This window comes from Embiotoca jacksoni, unplaced genomic scaffold (genome assembly GCF_022577435.1).
Source record: "Embiotoca jacksoni isolate LCO1_2020_lvr unplaced genomic scaffold, fEmbJac1.0.p SCAF_22, whole genome shotgun sequence".
NCBI lineage: Eukaryota > Metazoa > Chordata > Actinopteri > Embiotocidae > Embiotoca > Embiotoca jacksoni.
The window spans coordinates 10733620-10754621 of record NW_027185363.1 but is presented as its reverse complement, the minus strand read 5'-3'; the positions used below and the strand labels follow the sequence as shown (position 1 = coordinate 10754621).

The following is a 21002-nucleotide window of genomic DNA, read 5'->3' as shown; positions in this document are numbered from 1 at the left end:
CCCCCCCCCCACACACACACACCCCCCCTTTCCTACAACCGCTCCTGTCATTTCATTTCCATCCCGCCCCGGTGGCGTTTTCGTGTCTAGCCGGTGCCCCTCCCCCCAACTTTCAACCCTGCTCCGCAACATAGAACATTATGCACCGTGACGCATGCGCACAAAAAAAAAAAATCCACCACCATGATGCAAATGTCACTGCGCAACCGATTTCTATGGCCGGCTCGTAAAGGAAGAAATTGGCGCGCACTTAAGGGCAAAGCAACGCGGTCGGTGCGTCGCCGAAAATGCGCCTGAAATTATGCAGCCACGCTCACGAGAAAAGTAAGGAGCCGCCATTGCTGTTGTTTAACACCCCCCCCCCCCCCCCCCCCCCTCCAACCCGAGCCACGATGTTCGAGAAAGTTCCCACTGACCGCAACACAGCAGCGGAAAAGATGACGTCAAGCGGCCATTCCTGTTCTCCCTCTCCATTCCTTTCGGTCCAAACTCGCACGCTAAAAAAAAAAAAAAAAAAAAAAAAAAAAAAGCCCCCCCGTTCAGTTGGTTAAAAAAAAATATATAATAAAAAAAACAAAAACGCCACCGACTCGCGACGGGCACAACGAATAACTCTTTAACGTTAAATTTTTTTTTTTTTTTAAATAAAAAAGTGCCGGTTTACTCACAGCTTCGGTTAATATATATATAAAAGTTAAATCGTTTTTTTTGTTGTTTTTTTTAAACACGTTACCCGTCTACGGTCTTTATCCAGCGGAACGGGAGAACCCTTATAAGCTCGGCGGAGCTTCGGGTCCGTCACGTGACTCCCCCCTCGACCAATGAGAGCGGCGCTTGCATGTTTTGCTTTCGGGCTTTTCTCGGAGAGGACGAGCGACGAACGGCTGCGATGTTTTCAAACCTCAGCGATGAACGTCACGCAGCCGTAGGCTACGGTTTAACGTCCACTATTTAGGAAATAACTCGTTAAATATCGCGCAATATTCACGTATAGCAAAGGAACCCGAATGAGTCGGTTGTGTGTGTGGGGGGGGGGGGGACGTGTGACCCGGTTTAAAGGTGAGTGCAAAACAAAAACGACAAAAAACAAAAAAACGAGGCTTGTTGTTTGAGTGCTTCGGATCATGATGATGATGAAGAAAAAAAAAAAATCCCTGTGAACGTTAGCCATCCGGCTAACTGCGAGCAGGCTAATGTTGAGCTAACGACGTGAACTGCGTGCGAAAATTGAATGTTGTGTGTTTTTTTTTTTTTTTTTTTTTTTTCCTTCCGCGTGAGCTTCGCTTATTAGTTTGTGTGCCACGTGCGTTTTACACACAATCGAGTTAAGTTTTATCTCCGCTTAACGGAGAAAGAAGAAGAAGAAAAAAAAAATGTCGTATCTGCTTTTGATAAAACTCGTCGCTTTTTTTTTTTTTTTTTTTCCTTCTCTTTTTCTTTTTTTTTTTTTTTTTTTCTTTTTTTGTGGAGCGAAGGTACAAGAAAGCCGATTGGGAAAAAAAAAAAAAAAAAAAAAAAAAAATGTCGGGGCGAAGCGAGAGTGAGCTTGGGTTAGCCCCAACCAGCCAGCCGAAGGCAGCCAGGGAAGCGAGCGAGCTAGCTAGCTCGATTTAAACGCTGGGGAGGTGTGGGAAGGGGGGGGGGGACGTTGAGGGCAGCGGAGGGGCTGCAGTGGGCTTTTGTCTCGGGCTGTGCTGTGCTCGGTTATTGCCATTAAATGGTGTGAACTTGAATTTTTATTTATTTATTTATTTTGGGGGAGGAGGAGGGGGGCACACGGTAGGAATAAACAAAATGATTTACCCCCGTCACGCGTTTTCAAGGATTTTTAGATTGATCATATATTGGCTCATTTTTTATTATTATTATTTTTTTTTTAATGTTTACTATCTAAAAACAACTTGACTTTTTTTTTTATTATTTTTTGTAGCGCTCAACAACATTTGCTTTCTGTGTTTATTGGAAGGAAAGCACGAGCGGCATTACCGCGAGGTGGGTGGTGTTGTCTGCAATGATCTTGCCAACGCCACCTTTTTTATATATATATATATATTGAGAAGCAACACAGTTCTGGGAATAATAGCTATCAAATCTAGAGTAAAAAAAAAAATATATATATATAGTTGTGATTTGCTTCATGCACGCAAGGAACTAGCATAGCTTAAATAACCAGGAGCCTCCCAGCCAGGGACTGTGACATCTTGGGGGTGTGTTGCCTGATACAAAAGCTGCCTGTTTTTTTTTTTTTTTTTTTTTTAGATGGCTGTCTGTGCAAACGACCGATCTGAATCAACCAAACGTTAATCTGAAATTCAAAATACATTAATGGTTTAAGAGCCGCGTTGCATTTAGGGCGATTATATATTTTAGGTTAACCTAATAAAAACAAAAGCACTACCAAAATTCCCATTATTCAAATGTTATTTGTCTCTTTACGTATATATTTGTGTGCTGTTAATTTTAGGTAATGAGTAATGATGCGTTTGTAGACAGTGCGTGAACAATATGGTTATCAAAAGGACATACAAAGGGTCTTTTATTCAAGTGGGATTCAAAATACAGCTGCATCAAATGTAAGATGTATTTCATGCCTTTCTGCAGGGGAGATAGAGCTTAAATGTGGATGACTGCCAGTGTAGTTCTTTCTTCTGTTTACAAAATAATTATTTTGTAATGTTAACGTAACAATTTTCCATCTTTGCAAAAAAAAAACAAATACAAAATAAATTGTGATCGCGGGACCGTTTGACTTTCTGTTGCTGAACACTCTTGAGGATTACAACATAATTACCCTCAAGAGTAGAACGCTTATATCAACAACACGAAGTAAAACGTGCCACAGTTGTTTAATGATTATTTCATCAACTAAATGAACTGAAGAAGTCGCTTACAGTTAAACATCGAAAATGAAATAACAAGAAGGCAACGATCAAAAGCACACACTCTCCGTGGCCCTTTTTATTCGGAGTGATCTGCATTTTTAGTGACATGGGGAATTGAATTTGGTCAGTCTCCGGGATACTTCGGAGTGAAAACTTAGCACTCGCCGAAGCCAACCTGTATTTGTCCGTTTCCTAATGCTAAATTCATCCCATAGTGTGAAAACGTCATGTTAGCATCAGTCTGCGTTTTCCTCTTATGAGGTTGGGTTGTCAAACAAAATACCCGGCTGGAATGCATTTAACATTTTCGATTAAAACTAAAAACTACACTTGCTCATTTCGTTCACCGTCAAACCTTAAAACAAAGAAAAGGAGCTAGTTGATCAAATTGTGGTGGTTTGCTTGACGACAACCATAAATCTAATCTTCCATGACGCATCATGTTTTCTCATTACCAAAGCTCGGTTCTGCCTACCCATCAAATTTAGTCCCTGATGATGAAAAATGCACGCGGGCTATAATAACAAAGTACTTTTAGGAGTAATCTCGTTAATTTGATATATTTACTGTTTCCAAAACTCTACAGCAATTTAGATGTTTGGGGGAGAACAAAGCTTCAATTTATGCCATGTCATGCCATGTCATGCCATAAAGGGGGTAAATATGGCTGTAATTTATTTGTTATGACATGCATGATATTTGTTAGGGGGAGCATTTTATTTTAAGTAGGTTAGTTAATCCATTATTTACTGGTTTGGTTTTTTTTTTAATCTTTTTTAGTATCCTTTTATATAGACACTACAGTAAACATGTTAATCACTGCCATGGCTGTGCAGAAACTTGACTGTTTTTATGAATAGAGCTTAGTTTTCTCATATTAGGGTAATAGTGCTTCAGGTGTGAGCATCGTGTCTGCTGCCAGGGTTTACAGTCTTCATTGCCATTTTGTAGTTAATTGCGCGTGGTGGGATTAGCAGGCTTTCCGTTAGCGTACCAGCGTAATCAGATTCATCCACTTTGCCGAACACGTTTTTGGGGTCGTTCTCAGTACGAATTCTTTTGGTGTCCGTAATGAGTTCGCGCTAATATCTCAGTACTCCACTGGCAACGGCGGAGGCATCAGATGGTGATTTGGCTGAAAATGAATGAGATATCCCGCAGTGCTAAAGGTTGTGCGACTACAGGTGGGACAGATAATTGATATTGCAGTATATCGCCGTACTGTTTCATGGGCATCCTGGCACCAGTGCCGTTGCGCTTTGGAAGCCGAGGTGTATACGTGCAGTCTCTCAATGTTTTTCTTCCTGGTAGTCTGCAATTTCCAGTTTAATGCAAATAAATACAAACCACGCGATGGTGACTAATATTTGTCATCAACTCTGGAAAAAGGGAAAAAAAAAAATTGTACGGACAGCTTTCGTTCAGTTGTATGACTGAAATGATCGTTAAAAACAACCAAAGTCAATTTTGTTATGACGGACGACAATTTTATTTAGTGAAGCGGTCGATTGTTATACGGTGGTTTTATACATAAATTGCCATGGGTGTTTATGTTTAAACGCTGTAGTAAATATGCACTCATTCACTTTGTGACGAGAAAAAGTAGAAACCTGTACAAATGTAATGCAGTGCGACACAAAAGCTGTGTGCTGACTTCAAATGTTCTGCTTTTTCGTTGAAACTACCCACTTAAATTGTTTAGTCGAAGACATGGCGCACATCAACACATCAGGATAGACCACTGTCCTCTTTCCTTTTGTGAAGTGTCGGCGGCGCCGCCGCCGGTTGCTGTACCTTGACCGCTTTTGCCGTTTGTGTGGTTCTAGTCCAAACATTTGATTTCCAACGGGGTCGCACAGCACCAAAACCCGACTCCGAAGACCCCGCCAGGTCAATTTCCTTGATGGCTGTCGCATAAACGATAAGCAAATGAACTCGTTGTCTGTGACCACTGCAAACGATATCTTCTAAATATGCGCCTTTTAATTATGATAGTCATCTGACTAACGCCATCATCAAATTTCTATGCACACCACATTTATAGGGGGAGCAGCCAATGGCCAAATATTGGTTGACCTTTAACTTGATGACTGTTAATGTCACAAGCCAGCTGGCAAGTCTTGTATTTGTCCAAAAAGTTCCCACAACAGAATATGTTATTGTCAGAACTGGCTTTGGACACGTTCATTTCCTGGTTCTCATCGTTTCTACCGGGGTTTCCTCGACTGACTCATTTATAGGTTTTTGCTGCTCCTCCAGAGCCTTTTCCTTCCACTGTTAGCCATCCTTATTTTTCTCCGACAATAGATGTGTTTGTATTGCTTATCCATGTAGCCTGCGCACAGGTTTTCATACAGTCTAACGCAGTCTGGTCTTTTGATGGTGCGTGTTGGAAAGAAACTGTGAGCCTTGGCTCTGATGGATGGATGTCCCCATTCGCGACATGTTAAACAGTTGTGAAGCCACTGGGTACCGACTCATGTTTCTTGGTGATATGATGTCATATAAGCTTTGTGGTACTTTGAGGAAATGAGCAAACCACTGGGTGGTTACTTGTGCGATTAGAAAAACAAATAAATACGTCAATTGAAAGTAATGGCTATTAACAAAGTCAAAGATATTTAAAGGTCACTGCTTCAAGTCGTTTGCGTTCTACTTGAATAGTTCAGTTTTTAGCTGCTAAGTCAGATTACATCATTTTGAGAGCATTTTATTTATGCTCTTTGCCTTTATAATAGTACTTGATATAATGTTAAAATGATTAGCCTAATAGTGGTTTGTTGCAGTCCTGATGTGGTGCTGGTCTGAAGAATTTGATCACATTCACCAAGGAGTAGATTTACTCTGGTTGAAATATTATTTTCTCTGGCTGTCTTGGCAACATCTAATGGCAGCATTCATCCTCTGATCGCACCCGGACGCATTGAGTGACAGGTCTGGATTCTCAAAAATCGTATTCTCCTCCTATTTCTGCCAGATCATGAAAATCAGTTGAGGGAGGATCTGCAGTCACATCAGTTTTACACGTGCAGTCCAGGCAAATCTTTATACGAGCACATAGAGAGGGAGAGGGTTCGCCAAAAGCAGTGCAGACCCACGTAACGAAAAACGGCCACAAAGAGGCCAATAATGGACAGTTTGATTATAAGTATATACAGTTAACGCTGTATTTACAACCTGATTGCAGATTTGGTAAATTAGTTTGAAACCTTTTCAGGATTTCCATGCTTAATGAACATAAGCACATGGAGGATTTAGTGTGTAACTGGGATACCATACCACGGCCCTTCTACAGTATAGCCTTTGCAAACAACTATAAGCCTCTTAGAGAATAGGGTATTGACCAAGGTGCTGTAATGCAGGATCAATTATACAAGAACGTACAGTATTCCCTCCCTGCAGCGTGCTGCTTTCAGAATTTGCAATGAATTTGATTTGGATTTATAGGATGGGTAAGACAACATGTTTTTCTGTCTCATTTATATTTATTTGCTTTTGCGTAAAAGAAAAAAAAAAAAAAAAAGATATTACCAGTTTTTATATTTGTTTTTAGGATTTTTCTGAATATCTTAACAAACCAGTGGGTGTATCCATCCAAAGGTATAGTGCAGTATGCATTTTCTTTGAATGGTATCCGTAGTAATTTAAGAAAAGGACAAATAAGAGGTGACAGAGTAGAGACGTGACCTTCACATGGAGGTGGTGGGGCGTAAATGCAGATCAGTGGAATGGAAAAGAAAGTCGTAGGCAATTTAGCAGTCATTGTTCTGGTAAAGAAGAAAGAACTGAAGGTTTTGGAGGAAAGGAAATTAAGGTCTCCAATGGTTTCTGAATGTTTGGGCTCTGTTAGTTTGAATCGTAAGAGGAGCCTTTATGAGTCCTAAAGGCTCAGACTTTCTTTGATATATTTGGGCCTCTGTTTTTTGTCTTCTCGGCCTAACCTTTATGTCATCACGCAGCGTTTCACCAGCAACACAACGCAGGTATGAATTCTGCCTGCAATGAAACTGTTTTACTCAGATAACACTCTGAATGCACTTCCCCTTTTTTTTTTTTTTTTTTTTTTTTTTTGAGTGATCACGTCAGGGCCATATCTTCAGGGAAACCCCCCCCCCCCCCCTAAACGGTTAGAAGGTTTGTTTTAGTCTCTCCTCCAGCGCACGTTAAGTGTTGTTGAACTGCTATTAATGGTCATCGAAGGCTGCTGAAGCCCTCCTGTCACTCCAACCGGGCCGTGTTGAAGTTAGATCAGCCTCGAAGGACGAGTGACATTCGAAAAGTTTGTAAGAAATAGGACAAAAAACAAAAGCGACCTCAAACACAAAGAGCCAAAGGCAGAAATCATCTTGTTTCCTGTATTCCATGCAGCTTGAAATTCGTCTCTCTTATTACTTTCACTTCAAGTTGTCGACTGCGTTTATTGTGTTGCAGTTGAAACGAGGCTGTGAAAGAACCAGCAGCGTTTATGATACGACGTGCTTCCAGCCCGGCCAGAGCCTTTCTGCAGTTGGCTCCATCAGCCGAGTATCTGCGTCTTCGAGAGGCCCAGCGTGTGCGTGTGTGTGTGTGTGTGTGTGTGTATCTATCTATGTGTGAAGAGGGTGGAGCCTCGTGGTTACACAACATGTGCTGGCCTTTGCCAGCAGCTGAATGTGTGCAGAGCGTTGTTTTTGTTTGGTACGTTGAGTGCAGTACCACGGTGTGTAACGGCTTGATAATCCACGATTGGCTTTTAAAGACCCACAACTTGAGAGCCCGTGACCTTCCTGCAGGACTCCGGACACGGCACGATGACACAGGAGGATGGGTAAACTGGGTTGTAATATTACAGCGTCGTAGGGGTTTCAATTATTAACGAGCCCTTAAAGTTTTCCTTTTCTGAACGAGCAGCGAGGGAGACGACGGTGTGCGCTGATAGTTTCGGGGGTGGAAAAAGACAATTTGACAAAGGGCGTGTGGTTTGCATTCTTCGTTGCTGTGCTGCTTTCACTTTACAGATGCCAAAGAAAGCGGTTGTATCCGATTTACTCTGGCTCTATTAGTGACCGGGCTTGCGGAAGACTCCCCTGCCGCAAAATAGGCTGATGAGAGTTTCATTCACAGGACGATTTCTGCGGATGTGTATTGATTGTTAGAATTAGACGTGCCGTTAATCTGACTCTGAACTTTCTGTTTTGGTGGTGAGGTGATCAGATGTGATTAATCACCAACAGTAGCCTGTTGAACTATTCGTGCTGCTCTGATACGATGCATGTCTGCGCTCGTTTCCATTTTAAATGGGTTCAAAACTAAGATATAAACAGCGCAGCCACATTCATGAAATGTTACATTTTTCAGATCAATTACATACATTATCCAGAAAATGATCTGCAGCACACAAAATCACCGCATACAATCACCGTGTTGAACATGGATTTGAAATAGGTTGTTTTTAGACTCGATGTCTTATCAGCTTTTTTAACCAATATGTAGAATAATAGTGAGGACATTTTACAGAACAGCATTATGTTTGTTTTTTTTCTTCATTAGATAACAAACACACTCAAAACAAAGAAAATCAACAATGTCTTCAACATGCTTGTTTAAATTATGTGAGGGGCCTTTGTCTTATTACAATACAGTTTCAGCAATTCAAATAGCCTATGTTTACAGTTGACCTACTCCAGTTGTGCGTTCAGTTAAAATTAGCATATACTATAGTATATTTCTCTATATAATTATTGCAAAGATCAAACAACTGAAGTGGAATAATAATAATAATAATTAAAAAAAAAAAAAAGTCTGTATAAATACATAGAAAGGTGTTAAAATGGCTCAATAAGTTGTATAATGTTAATGGTTCTTAGTTGGCCTCAAACGGACTGGGATGACACGGATTTGATATTTACACGATGGTGAAACATCATTTAGTGATGTTGACAGTGCTCTTGTTTATCTCCTGCACAATGTAGGAGTGTTTGATTGCTACGTTTTCACATGTCCAGGTAAAAGGTAGAACATCTATGTTTCTGGCCTACTGTCTGTACCGAACACAAGGCTTTAAAAAAAACACACAAAAAAAACACCCAAATCTAGGTTGAGAGCAACTTTTAATGAGAACCTGGTTAAGAGCCCATAGTGGCCATGTTTATTCAACAATTTGATATGTCTTCTGCCTACACAGTAAAAACATTCCAGCGCTGCCAATAGTTTCTAATGGCACTTAGAAATGTTTTTTTTTGTTTGTTTTTTTTTGGCTGTATATTTAGACCAGGAACATGCTGGTATGGATAGATTAGTGTTTGCTCGTTTCAGCCACTTCACCATTACACAAAACTGCACATCATCTGAAATGCCAATATAGCACTACAATGTGGAGGAGTCAAACCAGCTGTCCATATTCTGCCGTGCGTCATGCGAGTGTGAAGCTTATTGACGGCCGTTGGAATAAATTACACCGAATGTCTTTTTATGTTTAAAAAGCAGGTGTTATAAATGACAGGAGGAAGGTAAAAGCTCCGACTCCTGACACGGCAAATGTCTACAGCCTCTTTGTCACCGGGATTGTGTCCTGTCACCCGACACAGCCTCACCTTTTAAATGGAATACTTTAGAATACAAATAGATATCTAAAAAATATGGATATTAATACGCTGGTTCTGACGCAGCGCTGACTGTGGAAACGCGCAGACTCTAAAAATGCTCGTACGGCTGGAAATGTTGTCTCCGGGAATTGTCTTTGCTCCTGTTCATTGAAACCGTAGTGTCAAATAAAGACGGGTTCAGAAGTGTCGGAGGCGTTTACTAAAAAAAAAAAAAAATCGTCCGTAGGCTGTTAATCGATTAGTTAATGGGCTTATTAACGATCAGCTTCGATTGTTTGTTTGCTCGGTGAATTACGTCTTCTTGTTTTGAGCTGAAATGTTTGCATGCTCGGCAGTAAGATGCTTAGTCATCGTTTACCCGCCGGTCTCGCTGAGGCTCACTCTGGACCTGCAAAGCTGCGGTTTTGGCACCGCGCGGGGCCGCCATGCGTCGGGCCGGCGATCGGGACCGACGGCTCGTCGAGCTTAATGGGACGTGGCGGGTGCGGATGGAGTCACGTCTCGAATGTCATAACGAAAACCGACACAACGTTTCCCGCACGGGATACTTTTCAGACCGCGGCCGGCTCGTTGCTCGTACGGAAGCCAGGAGACGTTGTGGTTGTGACACCTTGTTGTCCGCGGCGGTGTTTTGTGTTCGAGTCTTTGCCTCCCAGGGTCTTTGGACGCTGCCCACAACCAGTTCGTCTGCTGAAAGGAGAAGAGGTGGGTGCAATTTGTCCAAAGCTGACGAGGCGTCTTTTATTTATCCACTTTGTGCAAATGCATGCATCGCCAATGTCATATTTTCGAGTTAATGCGTCGTGGTAGTTTATACCCTGGAGAGCAATCGTGCCTCTCTACCAAAAATATAAGAAAATGAGGAGCAGTCCTGTTTATCGTTTAGCATGCTGTCTTTACTGCACATTCCAGGATTGTGCTAATTTTGGATCCGATTTTTTTATTCTCCGTCCGTACTGTGTATTTCAAAGTTTCCTTGAGCAACAACAGTTCTCCAGTGTTCGGTTCAGTCATGTGAACTTGGCACAGCGGTGGAAATAAGAACAAGACCCACGCCTAGGTCCTAACCTTTGCTCTAATCCCTCCCTCGTCCCCTCCCTCCCGCTCCTTTTAACCCGTAATCAGCAGTAAAGGCCTCATTGTTCCTGTCCCCTGCTTGGGTATCTGATCATTAACCTACATTCAGAGCGGTGGCGGTAGGCTTCTTAAGGCTCTCAGACTCTCATCGGGCCCGTTTAATGGGCGTGTTTCCGTGAGTCCGAGGCCCAGCCTGATTCTCCTGCCAGTAAAGTTAACCCTACTCACGCCTCCGTCGTGCAAACATCAGGCTATTTTATGAGGCTTTTGATTTGTCCGTGAGCCATGTCCTGAGCCTCTCCCGTGGGAATTTGGAGCCATTCCTGTTTTTAGTGGAAGCTTTTAAGTAATGGATAAGGCTGTGAAAACATTTCAGCACTCGATCTTGCATTGGAATAAACATTTAGGACACACAAAACTATTTCGGGGGTTTTCAAGGAGCTTATTGATTGGATAATTATGAAATAAGTAACCGAATTTGATTTTGTTTTTTTGACATGAGTAAAATGAAAGCAGCCACGGCAGAATATTGTGCTCCCTTGTACTTGTACAACCGGTAATGTCCGTCAATATCACAGTTTTACTGTGGCTGGCACACAAACAAAAATGAATCCGGTTAAGTGGAATTTGGCAGCAGACTGGTTCCGGTTCTAGCAGTTACTTAATATTATAGCTCTTCTTGCTATTGGCAGTAGCCGCCCATGCTTTTCCCATGTGCAAGATGTCAAACCAGAGCTCTCCACCTCTTCCCACCAACGTGGCCGGCGTATTTATACAACCCCAAAACTAGTGGAAGGAAGGCCAGACGCTCCGGTCGGAGGAGGAGGAGGAGGAGGCGTGTTTCCTCTGTCTGGTGTTAGGGTAGCGAGAGGTGAACAGACGCCTCGAGGCATCCAGTGTCTTTTACTGTCTGTTTGTCCATGTCGAAATGTATCAGACGACCCGGTGTCGGGAGGAGAGGAGCTGCACTTCTTCTGTGCTGGAAATGTTTTGCCTTTGAACTTGGTGCACAGTTGAGTCATGAGAATGATTTGACGGCGGTATGGGAGCACAGATAGACGAGGCTCAGAATATTTTGAGTGTTTTTATTTCGTTAGAAATGTGAAGGTTTGTTAACTAATTGTGACTTCATGACATTTTGAATAGTTTTGAACTCTGTGGCTACAAATTAGAACGATGACTTAATAACCCTAACGGTTTAAAAAAAAAAATGTTTGTTGCTTAATTCAACCAGTAACGACAAATCCAAAATTTAAATTTATAATCATACATAACATATAATATACACACAACGAACTGAACCGCCCGAGGTTTAATATTTCTATCTGATAAATAATTATATTGATTTTTTTTTTTTTTTTCCTCCCATCTTTTTGAAAAATCATTTGTATTCAAAGCGGAATACAAATGGAAAGCGGAAAATCATTGTATTCGACATTTCTGGGGCACCTTACAGATTTTGGGTTCATAGTGCGAGTGGGTATTTTGTATTTTGCAGGCATATTATTTGGTTTATAATATGAACATGGAGGCTGGTATCCTGTGGGTGTGTATATGTGTGATCCCGTTGAAGATGGCTGGCTCTTCGCTGGGTATTGTTGCCTCTCCTGCCCCTCTCCTGTAGTCTCAGTAATCGGGGCCTTTGCGCCTGGCTTTGTCCTGCTACTCATTAGGAAGTCGGAGGAGAAGGAGGAGGAGGAGGGAGGAGGAGGCTGGGAGTGGATGTGCAGCTGAGAGAGACCTCCCCCATCATTTAGCCCTACGGCATACAGGACCACAACCACGTGACCGGCTGTTTACCGTTGCAGCAAGCGTAGTGTGTCTCCTTGAGCGAGTTACAGATTTGCCGGCCTCCTTTTTTGTCGGGAAATCCGACTGTAAATCGACTGAAAATGTTTACACATTCATGCCACTAATTCAGTTGGTTTTTATTTCTCCGTCCGCAGAACAATTTTTAAACCCAGCGGTGCATTCAGAGCCGGCTTTGCAGCAGGTTCCTTTGTGAGCGCCATCGTAAGTGCAGCCACATGCGGGACCGGGGGGGGGGGAAATCGCATGCATTTTGCACATGGTTGTGTGCGAGAGTTCACAGCAGGCGGTACTCTGGAAGCTGTAGTGGAATAATGTCGCTGCTGCTGCTGTTTCTGCTGCTGCTGCTGCTGCTGGCTGCGTACTCTGCATGCTGTGTGTCAGGCTCGGTGCTATTCTTAGCCCTCTTCCCTCCCCGTCCCATCCTGCAGTCAGTGGATCAGGTTACCGTACAGTGTGTGCTCTTCAACCATCCCAGCTACACCCCCCACCCCCTCCTCCCCAACATACCCTCCCCTTTGCTCAAACCCCCCAATCCGCTGCACTCGCGCAAGGACACGCACGCACCGGCAGCCGCGCTGCGCTGTCGGAGCCCAACATGCTCCAGCACTACAGGGAAATGGTTGTTATTGTTGTTAGTCAGGAACAAGTGGAGTTAGACGGCAGGAACACCAGGTTATAAATAAATACAGAGACATCTGCTTCTCAGAGGGACCAGCAGTGCAGCCAGCACACTTAACTTGGGATTTCACTGACTTAGTTCAGTCAGTGCAGACGGATATTTAGAATTTTTTTAAATCCGGACTCGTATTTTTTTTTCGTCTCAACCTGTCCTGGTTTTGAAGAGGGTAATTCAGAAACTGATGTATTTTTTTAACCATGTGAACTGACATAGGGCTGTGGAATATATTGATATTATATTAATATGTTATTAAACTAAAAAGCATCTCAGATTTTGGATAAAATATTGTGGCATTAGTGTTGTCTTTTCTTCATTCCTGATTTTAAAGACTGCATCACAGTAAAGTGATGAAATAATTTTGTCTTTATAATCCACACTACCAATGATTATGAAAACCTAATTGTGAAAATATTTTGTGAAAGGACTAATGCTCATCACAACAACACTGCTGCAGTATTGATTATTGAGGTGTTTGGTCAGAAATATTGTGATATTTGATTTTCTATGTTGGTCATCCACTGAAACCGTTACAATAATGAAGCTATTGTGGCAAACAGAGTCCGTGACATGATGTCAGTGACACGAATTGAAAGATTTAGGGATTAAAAACGGTTATCTTTTTGACTAATGCTGCTTTAATTGCATTTTAATACATTTACTATCACACTAAATAAACAAACAAACAAAAAAATCCTCTCAATCTAGAGGTTGGATTTAATGAATCTGGAATTTTTTTGCTTGAAATATTACTCGGGTAAATATTGAGTCATTAAAATAGTCGCTTAATCAAAGCTGTTAATTGACTAAATGTTACAGCCCCGCTGTTAATTGAATGTTTGACAAAGATTAATCAGCCACTCTCATTAGTTAACTGAATTAGGTGGGAAAAAAAGCCGACGATTCTCTGGTTGCAGCTTGTATTTTTTTACTTCACCTGTACCTTTGTCCCTTTGGGATTTTAATTGGGACATTTCATTGACAAAATGTTTATTCTGTTAGGAAATAATTGGCAGATGAATCAATAATGAAAACGTGATCATTAGTTGAAACTGTAGTGTAATTTGTTGTTGCTCGTCAGTGTCTCGGTTGCTGAATTATTTACCACATCGCTGATGTTGGGACGGAGGAAACCAGCCGTCCCGAGTGTCTCTGGTGACGCTTCTCTCCCCGTAGTAAATCGCTCAACCTTTTTCCATCTGTGATTCTGCGGTTTCATAGTTTATTTCACTGATATTAAGTAGGTTAGATGATTGCTGCACATGACTCAGTTTTCACTGTACGAGATCCCACGCCAAGCTCATCTCAGGTTTGGCCTCTGTGAACCGTAGCAGTCGTCAAGGCAGGGTTAGGTCGCGACTTGAAACAGCCCAAGGTTAATGGCAGAGCTCGCAGAGGCTTTCGCAGCTCTGAGCTGCTCGTGAAACGCAGTGAATGCAAATGCCAAACTGGCGAGTGTCCAAAATACCTCTGTAATTATAGTCACACCCTCCTCGCCTCGTCTCTGGGCCAGATTGGAGTCCCGTCAGCATTTGTTTTCTGGTCCGGTCCTGGCCTGTCCATACCGCTTTAATACCCCCCCGATACACGAGCCTCTTTACACCAACGTGTTCACTGTGGGCAGCTCAATTCTCCCTTTCAGCTGCCTCAATGACAATGCTGCTGCTTACTGGCTATCTGCTGACTAATGGCGGACCTCTCGCTGGCCTCGGCTGCGCTGCGGGGCCGCGCGTTGGGGGGGAAAAAAAAAAAAAAGAAAAAAGGATACCCGTCGACACCGCGCTCATATACTCAGGATCAGCAGAGGTTGTGAAAGTATCCGAAGAAACAAAATGTTGGTTTCCTTTAAAGCCGTCCTATTCCTTGTGATTTAGTGCTGCGAACAAGTGGGACTGGTTCCCGCCTGGCAAAGCAAGTGGCATGTGTAACTGCTTAAATATGGCCTACTTTCCAACGTACAGATTTGGTCACGCATTAGATTCAAATGAAAAACAGTTGGGCTGCATCAACGTGCCTCAGTGTATAGATGTTGTTTTCTTGATTAACTGTAGTATTTTTTGATTTTATTTTTTTAAAGCCCATTGCAGTTTTTCAGAGCCCAACGTGACATCTTAAAATGCTAAAACTACTCATTTTCACTATTTCAACTTTACCTATTGAGAAGCTTTAAGAACTTCAAAAATGAAGGGAAAGTGGTGTTTTGCTAAAAAAAAAAAAAAAAAGAAGAAAAATACACTTATCAAATCATTTCTCAGATTTGTAGTATATAACCAATTGATGAAGTAGCTCGCACTAAAAAAACAGTTTGTCCTCTACATTATACAAATTCAGGTTCCACTGAGACTTGAAAGTAAAGTACATTAAAAACAAATGTCAACGGCAGTTTCCTGCTCCTTCCTTCATGTGCAGCTGCGTGGCAGCTCCGTTTATGCCCGTCATGCGTCTGTCTTGAAGTGCTTTAGCTGATTAAACTTGTAAGACTTGTGGCTTTTACATAAATCCTGAACGCGCCACATAATGGTCCCGTGGTAAGGTGATGCGTACGAGAGGCCCGGACATGCCCGCTGTTTATGTCGCATCTGGATGACATCTCCTAATTGAAGGCCTTCTTCTGTTGTGATCTGTTTATCTCCAGTGGCGTGTTTCTGATTGTGCTTCACACGTGGGCGGCGGACTGATCGCTCCGTAATGACGCTGTAGTGTGTCACTGCTGATTGTGTTGACTGTTTTTGGGACCGGCATGTTTGGCTCTCGGGTAAAAAAAAAATTAAAAAAAAAATGTAAACAACATTACATTCGTATTTGGCGGTGTCTGGAGTTTTAAATAAAAATAAATAAAAGAAAAAAAGCAACCTTTTAGATTCACTTTTCTGTCAATTTCAAAGGCATTATGTACATCGGTCTGCGTAGAAAGACCCGGGCTAATCTAGCATGTGCTGCATGCAGGGTAGCGTGGTGTGTCGCTTAGTCCCAACGGATTATTGTTTTGCAATCGCTGTTGTAGTCAGAGACCCAACTGACAGGATTGGCTGCCTCAGTAGATATAAACAGTATGCAGATGTACTTTGACTATTTGTGGAAACATTGTTGGATGAAGTGGTTTGTGAGATTTTTTTTTTTTTTTTTTGAAGGGGGGGTGGGGGGGGGGAGAGAGAGAGACTAAACATGGTGTAGTTGAGGTTTCTGAGGTTTGCTTTTACAAAAAATATGAAATTGTCACCGAGGAATTTAAGAAATGGTAATTATTTTGTTTCTGAAATATTTTATGCGTCTGCACTGGCAACAGCCAGAAGCATTATGTTTTTCTGGTTGTCAGTCTGTCCCATTATCATGAACGCGATATCTCAGGAACAGCTTGAGGGAATTTCTCAGAATTTAGTACAAACGTCCATCGGGACTAAAAGATGAACTGATTCGAATATAGTGGTCTGAGGACGAAGTCACGGTAACCTGACAAAGCGTTTGGGATAAAAGGATGACGCGATGACATTGTATATCCAAAAATGTCAAGGGTCAACTTCGAGGCGGCGACATTTTGTTCTGTACTTTCCCGGCTGGTATTCAAACACTGTAACTCGGGAACAGAAGGGGAAGACCGTGACCACATTTCACATTTGTGTTGGATACCGAGTTGGCGTCACCGATCTCGGGTGTGCACCTTGAAACGCTGGCGATTTGTATAGATCGTCTGTGCTGTTGGCGTGACGTTATGCGTGAAGCATCCACGTTTTAGAATGCGTGACGTCTTTTGCGGCCAAGTCCATATTGGAAGAATTGTTTATTTTGCATGTCCACAGCTGTGACCAGAACCGGGTTCATTGGCCGAGCATGTGAACACAAATAATGAAACTGACTTTGTTTTGGTTCTTTCAAAGAATTTACGCACTAATGCAGTAGACATACTGCAGAACAAGAACAACAAGGCTTAAAAAAACAAAGTAAAGTCCAGTCAATTGTAGTTATATATCCTTACAAATTACACTTCATGCTTTTTATGAAATGATTATTAAAGTCTTCAGTACATAAAATGAGTCTTGGCAGCCAGGGATGGAAACTGCGAGGTGACATTTGACATTTAATAGTTGAAGCTTCTTTAATTTGTTTTTACAAAACTTTTAACTTTTGGGACTTACGGAAATTGAGATTGCCATTAATTTTTTTTTTTGCTTTTTGTTTTGTGACATTTTTAAGACCAAAACTATTACCTAGTAATGATGGACATCTCACTGGTATTGGTTTAGCAGCAGGCCTTGTCATTCAAGGCTGCCGGTTGCCCTTGTCCTGTCAGTTTTTGCCCCCTACATTTATACAGGCCCACAGGAAAAACACCGAGCCGTAGAGGGGGAAGGCTGAGCAATGTCAACACTGATTTTCAAATCAGGATTTTTGACCTCACTAGAAGTCATGGGCATGGCCTTGAGCCAAAAGAAATAAGCTAAGGTGGAGATCCTGATTTAAAAACCCACAGTTTTTAGAGAGTCTATAAATTTGATTGTTACTTAAGCTGCAGCAAACACACTTGTTATTAGAGAATTGATCTAATCTGTTTTTCATCCAGGTCAAACTTTTTTTTTTTCTCACCTTAAAATTACTATTAAACGCGCAAATTATGTACCAATTAATCTTCTGTTTCAGAAGCACATTACTTTCGTGGCCTTTTCATGATGTCGTGCTGAATTTCTTTGTGTTTCTGTGGATTTTTTTTTTTTTAAGTATTTAAGGATGGAAAAATGATTGGACCTTTTTCGTGATAATTTCCAGTCACACACTGTGACATCTTGCTGTCTCTCCCAGCAATGGCTTTAACAGTGAAATATTGTTGATCTAATTATGTAATTAAACATTACTAAAGCCTGATTGAGGAAACAGGGTGCTGATTGGAAGAAATCTCCAGAATAGTAGGGAAAACTACTACTGTGCTATTTAGAGAGGTGGTTTACACCTACTGGTTTCTTTGTGGGAAATAAGGGAAATACTTTAAAAAAAATCTTGGTGGTTCTTTCTTGAAATGATAGATCTTTACTATAACGTGAATTGTATTGAGTAATGGGGGCTGTCCCGCTCAATTTGGTAGCTGCATAACAAGTAATCACTGGACCTTCACAGGGAAACGGGGCTGTTTCTGCTGAATCATGAGATGCTGTGCAAGTGTGTAAAAAGGAAGTGGGGAAAGTTCATTCGAAGTACTTGAGAAAAGGGTCTTGTGACTAAAAACTGCCATGTTCATGTGACACGTTAACTGTCACATGCTGCGTCGGCTCCATGCGGCAGGTTCACCTGGGTGTTGTACTTTCTCCGGGCGCTGCAGGCACCCGCAGTGCGCCACATGTGTTACTACAGCGTCACAAACCACATCAAAGAGCTCGGTTACACTGATGAGTAGGCCATAGTGACATCACGTAGGGTGGGGGTGTTTTCCTCAGAAACCTAAGAGTCCCTAAAGCTGTGATTCATGCCATCTCATGTAGTTGTTTCCTGCCCGTCCTTTAAGGTCGTACGCAAGACGAGGAATGGAAATTTCAATAAAAATCCCTTGATTGTTGAGCCACTGGGCCGACGTCCTGAAACACAGCTGGGTTACACTTAGTGGCTTAGTATTTCGTACACTGCCACTCCGCTGCTCTCAGGGGATAAGTGACTTTTCTTTACTTAACTCCAGTTTCCTTTGTGATACAGACATTCGCTGAAAGCAGAGCCTGTGTGAAGAATTCTCATTTAATTGTACCTGCATTTAAAAACTACTTCTTGCTGTTGCCAGTGGCCGACGCAAACAACTTCCCAGACCGGTCATCCACTCAAACAGTGATGTGGCAGAGTTGAAGTCCTTCTCACTGTTGTTGTGTTCTCCGTCTCCAGGTGCATGATGACCCTGCTGCGCTGTAGCTGTCTAAGCTAGTCAGGTGCCACACCATGGCCAAACCTGGGAGCGACAGAGATGGAGCCATGGTGGATAAACAGGCGGGGAAGAAGGTATGCAAGGAATAACTGAATATCGCTGAAGACCATCTATGTCAAACCGGTCTAATGAACATTTACTGCATGAAGTTCTGTACTTTATGGTGCCATTAAAATTAATATGCAGAAGTAAATGCATGAAAATGCATTCACGGGGTCAGGCGAAGGCTTTCTATCTCGGTGCAAGTCTTGAGTTGAGGGAGGGGGGGGGGGGAATCACATGGTCAAGAAAGATGGCGTTGGCAGATAGCATTTGCTTGGTCGTTACGGAATTGTAGATTCATCTCGCTTTTTTTTTTTTTTTAAAGGAGCAGTCTGTAGGATTTCGTGGCCGCTAGCAGTGAACCACTTGAACACTCTTGTTACAAAACTCTCTCGAGAGCTCGTGTTTTGTTTTGTCCCTTCTGGGCTCCTAAAGAAACGAGCTTCCCGGAAGAGGACCTGCTCTCTATGCAGATATGAACAGCTAGTTGTAAGCTAAGAAAAACACTTGGTTTCAGGTGATTACACACTGATGAAAACGTGGACATTTATGCCAATAGAGCGCTCTGAAAGCACCACATTGAACCGGTAAAGGCCCAAAAGGAGCTAAAGTAAAGCGACATTGAGTGGCTGCTCTGGATTACCAACTCATCGTGTTTTTGAGTACAATACTTCAGCCATGAATGGTCGGTAGGGCTGTACAATCAATTGTTTTATAATGGTGATATGGATTCCTTCATCCATCCTGTCATTTCTGAATGACCCAACGATTTTGCCGCACTTTCATTCGGGACATCAGGTGCGTCAAAACAAACGCGCCTGCTCTCCGTCAACCAATAACAACCCAGTGTTATAGCATGTGACGCAGAGCAGCAGAACGGCAGGGAGGGAGATAAACTCGGTGAGAGTGAGTGAGAGACGGAAAGGAAGGACAAATAAAAAGCACAGAAAAAGAAGACAATTAAAACTGCAAGCAGTGATATGCCGACCCTCGCGTGTGAAAAAAAGGCTTCTTTTTTTTTTTTTTTTTTTTTTTTCTCAGCTTTAACATCTTCAAAAACTCATGAAACATCATAAACATAAACAACTTCCTGGTTCACGGCGAAACATCAAACTTAGCTGCATCGCCCTGGCTATACTACAGTGGGTACGGAAAGTATTCAGACCCCTTTAAATTTTTCACTCTTTGTTTCATTGCAGCCATTTGCTAAAATCAAAAAAGTTCATTTTATTTCTCATTAATGTACACTCAGCACCCCATCTTGACAGAAAAAAAACAGAAATGTAGAAATTTGTGCAAATTTATTAAAAAAGAAAAACTGAAATATCACATGGTCATAAGTATTCAGACCCTTTGCTCAGTATTGAGTAGAAGCACCCTTTTGAGCTAGTACAGCCATGAGTCTTCTTGGGAATGATGCAACAAGCTTTTCACACCTGGATTTGGGGATCCTCTGCCATTCTTCCTTGCAGATCCTCTCCAGTTCCGTCAGGTTGGATGGTGAATGTTGGTGGACAGCCATTTTCAGGTCTCTCCAGAGATGCTCAATTGGGTTTAGGTCAGGGCTCTGGCTGGGCCAGTCAAGAATGGTCACAGAGTTGTTCCGAAGCCACTCCTTTGTTATTTTAGCTGTGTGCTTAGGGTCATTGTCTTGTTGGAAGGTGAACCTTCGGCCCAGTCTGAGGTCCAGAGCACTCTGGAAGAGGTTTTCTTCCAGGATATCTCTGTACTTGGCCGCATTCATCTTTCCTTCAATTGCAACCAGTCGTCCTGTCCCTGCAGCTGAAAAACACCCCATAGCATGATGCTGCCACCACCATGTTTCACTGTTGGGATTGTATTGCGCAGGTGATGAGCAGTGCCTGGTTTTCTCCACACATACCGCTTAGAATTAACGCCAAAAAGTTCAATCTTGGTCTCATCAGACCAGAGAATCTTATTTCTCATAGTCTGGGAGTCCTTCATGTGTTTTTTGGCAAACTCTATGCGGGCTTTCATATGTCTTGCACTGAGGAGAGGCTTCCGTCGGGCCA

At 42.3% G+C, this 21002-nt stretch overlaps 1 protein-coding gene across 4 annotated transcripts in view; it reads left to right on the top strand.

The window, feature by feature from the left end:
• Positions 1-828: 828 nt before the first annotated feature.
• The window catches only part of ankrd12 (ankyrin repeat domain 12), a 39810-nt gene continuing 19636 nt past the window's right edge, over positions 829-21002 (top strand). For 2 of the 4 annotated variants that reach the window (XM_069157915.1, XM_069157913.1), the window contains exons 1-2: positions 829-1059; positions 18888-19001. In XM_069157915.1, the coding sequence (XP_069014016.1) occupies positions 18942-19001 (60 nt within the window). In that variant the 5' untranslated portion in view covers positions 829-1059; positions 18888-18941. Of the gene's footprint in view, positions 1060-7256; positions 7690-18887; positions 19002-21002 lie in introns of those variants that run through there. The other 2 variants (XM_069157914.1, XM_069157917.1) reach the window with 2 other exon arrangements.